Source organism: Triticum aestivum, chromosome 1B (assembly GCF_018294505.1).
Source record: "Triticum aestivum cultivar Chinese Spring chromosome 1B, IWGSC CS RefSeq v2.1, whole genome shotgun sequence".
NCBI classification, from domain to species: domain Eukaryota; kingdom Viridiplantae; phylum Streptophyta; class Magnoliopsida; order Poales; family Poaceae; genus Triticum; species Triticum aestivum.
The window spans coordinates 173,648,268-173,653,495 of record NC_057795.1 but is presented as its reverse complement, the minus strand read 5'-3'; the positions used below and the strand labels follow the sequence as shown (position 1 = coordinate 173,653,495).

The 5,228-nt window shown below is 44.8% G+C and overlaps 1 protein-coding gene across 1 annotated transcript; it reads left to right on the top strand.

Annotated features, from left to right (window-relative positions):
* The first annotated feature begins 823 nt into the window (after positions 1 to 823).
* LOC543423 (thioredoxin H4-2) lies at positions 824 to 3,653 on the top strand. Its single transcript, XM_044535612.1, has 5 exons — positions 824 to 1,051; positions 1,540 to 1,598; positions 1,962 to 2,075; positions 2,705 to 2,827; positions 3,300 to 3,653. Exons 2-5 carry the CDS (start codon positions 1,578 to 1,580, stop codon positions 3,435 to 3,437), a joined length of 396 nt encoding a protein of 131 aa, XP_044391547.1. The 5' UTR covers positions 824 to 1,051; positions 1,540 to 1,577; the 3' UTR covers positions 3,438 to 3,653.
* The last annotated feature ends 1,575 nt before the right edge of the window (positions 3,654 to 5,228 follow it).

Below are 5,228 nucleotides of genomic sequence, written 5' to 3'. Positions count from 1 at the left end.
AACAAATACTACTCATCTCCACCCCGTGCGTGTGGCACGAAACAAAAATGCCCACATGTCCTGACACAGCTACGTTTGGTGCCTCGCAGGATGACGATTTAGTTGCCATCCTGGTTGGCAGATGTAGTTATTTGGGATGGCAAGTGTAGTTGTAAAAGCATGGCAACTCTATCTGTTTTGGTTAACTATAGTTGACATGTCTAATTTATGGTAGTTGTCGCGTGTAATCAAACCGTAGTTGCCGTGTGTGATTAACTACTTGCCACATATGGTCAAAACAGTAGTTACCATGTGTGTTTACCTAGTTGTCACGTGTGGTCCAACCATAGTTGCCATGTATTGTTAATCACAGTGTCCATGTATGTTTATCTGGTTGTCACGTACGCGCAACTGCAGTTGCCGTGTAGCAAAGAATCACAGTTGACATGTGTGTGTACTGAGTTGCCACGTTCACGTAACTGCAGTTGCTGTGTAGCAAAGAATCACAGTTGCTATGTGTGTGTACCGAGTTGCTACGTTCGCGTAACTGCAGTTGCCGTGTAGTAAAGAATCACAGTTGCCATGTGTGTGTACCGAGTTGCCACGTTCACGTAAGTGCAGTTGCCATCCACAAGATAGGAGTGTCGTGTGGGCGAAAAGCAGTTCGTCCACACGCGCATGACCTAGGTGGTGGCTGTGTGGGCGAAAAGCAGTTCGCCCATACAACGCAGCTGGCAAACAGCGTGGTGCGGGCGTGTGGGCAAAATCTCCAACGCCCACACACCAGCCCCGTCCTACGTGGCACACCAAATCCATCTTTCCGTGTCAAGATTCGTGCAAAAGACAGTGAATGGCGATCCGGACGTGTGGGCGAGTTGGGTAACGCCCACACGTGTGGGCGTTAGTATTTTCGTTACGTTAATCAATCAATCCAACCCAGTTAAAGAACCTCTTAATTGCCCGCCAGGAGATCCGCCAGGCTTATCTTCTCCGTCTCCTCCGACCTCACCTCGCCCCCTCGCCCCGCGGCTTCTGGGCTCCTTGGCGCCAAAATCCCCGCTTCCGATCCCAGGTAAATCCTCTCGCTGATCTGGTCGGCTTCGATTTGTCCGATGCAGTTCTTGGCCGCGAATTGTATGCCTGCGATATTCTTCTTCATGGATTCTTGATCCGCAAGGGAGCGGAGACAACTGGATTTTTGTGTGCGGGTGCCTGTGTGGGGATGCTTTCTTTCCCCCCAGCTCCTAGGTTATTATGCTTTTTTTAAGTTTAAATCAGGTTCAGGTTCTTGCCCGGTTCTTTTTTAGATTATGGAAGAATTCCGGCCTCTGCATCCGGAGATGCGCACACGGCCAGCGTAGCTCATTACAACTGCAAAGCGACGTAGCGGTAGTTCCTCGCATCCAGCTGGGAGAAAAATACTCTCCTTATACTGCTATGTCCATTATGGAGTAAATACCTTGCTGAAATTATTGTTCGTGCAACGTCTCCATATTGTTTTTAGTGTCACAATTTATAAACACAGTTTCCTTCTGATAGACCATGTTTACTATTGTTTAGGCCTTCAGGAACCAGGGGGCCTTTCACTGAAGTTCACGATGGGGGGCTGTGTGGGCAAGGTGAGTCCGTGTCTGTTAGGCTGGTCACAATGGGCAAGAACATAAGCTAGTAACTTACACACTTCCCTAGACTATGTTACTATCTCCATAGTGGGTAGGAACATCTATGTAGTGTCATGCAACGATGTATTTATTAGGTTATAGACTCATTGTTTCTTGGAGTGTGTGATGTTCCGGTAACTTAGCTAGTTACCACAAGCACCTCTCTCTTCATTAAATATGTGCCACATAAGCAAAGTTGTATTGGAGTGTGTGATGTTACTCCTAAGTTCCTCCCCATTGTGACCAGCCTTACCGTATATGTGTTTTGTTCTTGAACTCCCAAGTAATTTTTATGTAATCCTTCTGTCCTCTTTTGGTCAGGGTCGTAGCATTGTGGAAGAAAAGCTTGATTTCAAAGGTGGAAATGTGCATGTCATAACAACCAAAGAGGACTGGGACCAGAAGATTGAAGAAGCAAACAAGGATGGGAAAATTGTAAGCAAACTAGCAATTTGTTACAGTGGATTACAGATATCCTTTGCTTCTTATAGTGTTTGGTATAAACTACTTGGTGTTTATGTCTATCAGTTACATCATATATGAAATGAGAATAGGTCTAAGAAGTCTGTCTCCACACACTAATTCCACCACGCCCCTTGTTAGCCTGTAAAATAAGTCCGTTCCTGCAAGAGAACACATTGATGAGAATGTGGAAATGAAACAGAAATTTCTACGAGAGACCTAAGCAGATAGTATAACCATCTGCCCAAGCAGAAAGTGTACACATGAAGGTGGTTATGAGCTTGTTTATTTTCTTAGTTGTGCACTTGAAATCATGGACAGGTTAACTAAACTATTTCTCACAAAAGAAATTCTGTTCAGGGGATGTTTTCCTTAGCAGAGGGAGTTTCCCTGTAACTGTTCTTCCACTGAAATCCTGGAATATACACGGGTAGTTGTTGTTTTTATGATAGAACATGAAAACCATACGCTGTAAGCCCAGTGTTTATGTTGACCATTTTATTTTTGGCTGAGAAGTCCAGTAGCAAGATATGTGAACAACTAACAATTCTTGATGCAGTTTCTGGAGTTGCATCTGATGTACTCGTCGATTTCTTTTGTAGGTTGTAGCAAACTTCAGTGCTTCGTGGTGTGGGCCATGCCGTGTCATTGCACCTGTTTATGCCGAGATGTCCAAGACTTATCCTCAACTCATGTTCTTGACAATTGATGTTGATGACCTAATGGTAATTCCATCTTCCATTTGTTTGAATTATTTATTCAGTACAGGTTACATGACCCTAAAAAGTCCAGTTGAACATCTAAGTCAGTTTCTATAACCATTACTGTTAAAACCCTGAATATTTACCGCTGCTTTGTTAACTCACAAACCTTTCAGCCGAACTTCAAATTATGCAGTACCAAAACTTCTCATCTTGCCATTTCCTGTTTCGAAGAAGTATGCAAACAGATAAATACTCCCTTTGTAACTTACAAGACGTTTTTAGAGTCCATGACAGTGTCAAAAAAACGTGTTATATTAAGTTAGAGAGGGAGTATTTGTTACTGTCAATTGTATGGAGTGTGGTGGAGTGTTTTTGTCATCCTGATAGCTCCGTGAATAACATGTTTGGTTGATAACTCTGTGATTAACAGCGGGTTGTTCTGATGCTTCCAGTGTTGACCCACCTTAGTAATTCACCTTATGATGATCTGCAGGATTTCAGCTCAACATGGGACATCCGTGCAACCCCGACGTTCTTCTTCCTCAAAAACGGCCAGCAGATCGACAAGCTCGTCGGCGCCAACAAACCTGAGCTCGAGAAGAAAGTACAAGCTCTTGGTGATGGCAGTTGAACCATGCTACAGAATTAGAACAGAGCCAGCTTGTCATGGTTTATATATCTGTACTGCCATGCTTGTGTGTCTTATGTGTTGCATGATAGTTTCCTGGTGTACAGTTTCCGTGTCCTTTCCGTCTAGACAATGGTTTTACAATTTTGCGACACACATGCATATGCTGTGAAACTGTAAGATGGCCCTGCTGGTAAAATGCTAGTTTTGTGAGTATCATCTGCTGGGGAGATTGTTTTGCTGGTTGGGCTTCTGTTTCTGTGTTGAGAAAACGTAGACCTTCCTCATATATGTGTTCAGGGCTGCCTCGTGGCTCCATGCAATTGCTTCTACCCCTTTGATTCGTAGGGTTTTCAGAGAAATGTTCTTACGATCTTTGGAGCAGGGAAATCTTGTATTCCAATCTCAGTTTATTGTTGATATCTTGTGAACACTGGGATTCCAATCACACCGGGTTTGTCACTGGTTCATTGCTTATATATAGTGAGGTCCGAGATTATAGAGCGGATTAAATCAGCGGGAGAGAGGTGTTCATCTCTAAAAGTAGCCGCGTTTCAAGCATCCCAAACCTTCCACAAGACTAGAAGGAGAACCAATGGCCAGACAGAAGTGGGCAGCCCCGGTCGGCATGATGAGGACCACAACTCCGGTAGTGATGAAAACGGTAACGGATAGCAGCGGAGGCTGGACAGCTGAAAAACAGGTGAGCCCTGTTTTTCGGCGCAGCGTGGCATCAGGGGCATGATGGGGAGTCGAGGATGGTCTCGCGGTGGAGGTTTGCCCGAGTGTTTAGTCCGTCTAGATAGAACAGCCAACCAAACACCCGGACCCTGCTGGGCACTCTAGCGTCCCAAATGTGCCGCAAGGGCGTCGTAGGTCCCCTTTGTCGAGAAAGCATCCACGTTAAGCAACGAGCGTTGGTCCGGGTCTTGCATTTCAAGCATGGGAGTCCGTCCATTAAGAGTGTGCTTGGATGCTTGCATCGACATTGGGCCTCTTGCATTTGTGGTCAAGTGCAACCTCGTTGGGTTAACGTACGCTTTGGGTCATGTTTTTGCATCATGTTTGGTTGCCCACAAATTTGTTGGAGGTAATTATAGCGCGTGGAGGGTTCCTATTGGTTGTGGTTGTACATTGTTTCCGGCTAGTTCTCCATCGCCTAGTATCGTATTCCTTGCATTTACTATTTCCCTTAATCTTGAAATCATATACTGCATGATCCAAGCTATTCCGGCTTTCGGCCCGAGTTGCTTTCGACTTTCTAAGAAGGTTTGTAAGAGTATTACTTCTGTTGTGGCTAAGTATCAGTGGAGTAGTTCTTTAGATAGAAGATCCCTTCATTTGTTGTCCTAGGACACACTCACAGCTCCAAAAGTAATGATGGCTTAAGCTTTCGAGAATTAGAAACTTTCAACCTTAGCTTTACCCAAGAAACATGGCTAAAGATTCATGACGCAACCGACGTCTCTTTGCGACAAAGTAATGAATAGTCGTTACTTCCGAGCAACTGATTTTATGCAAAAACGCAACACCTTAGACTGCTTGCCTCACATGACGAACAATAATTATAGGACGGGAAGTTCTGGTCCACAATCTCGGACTGGAACAGCAAATTCACTCTGGGGACTGTTTGGACGTCTCCTATGCTATGATCGGCTAATTGTCCAATCCAATTACGCAAGATGTGGCTGGAGATCTGACCTTTACGGCGCACATGCAGTTGATGCAACTAAGCCATGTCATCAACACAGTTCATAGAGACACTCTGAGCACAGACATCTTCTTGTGGCCTAG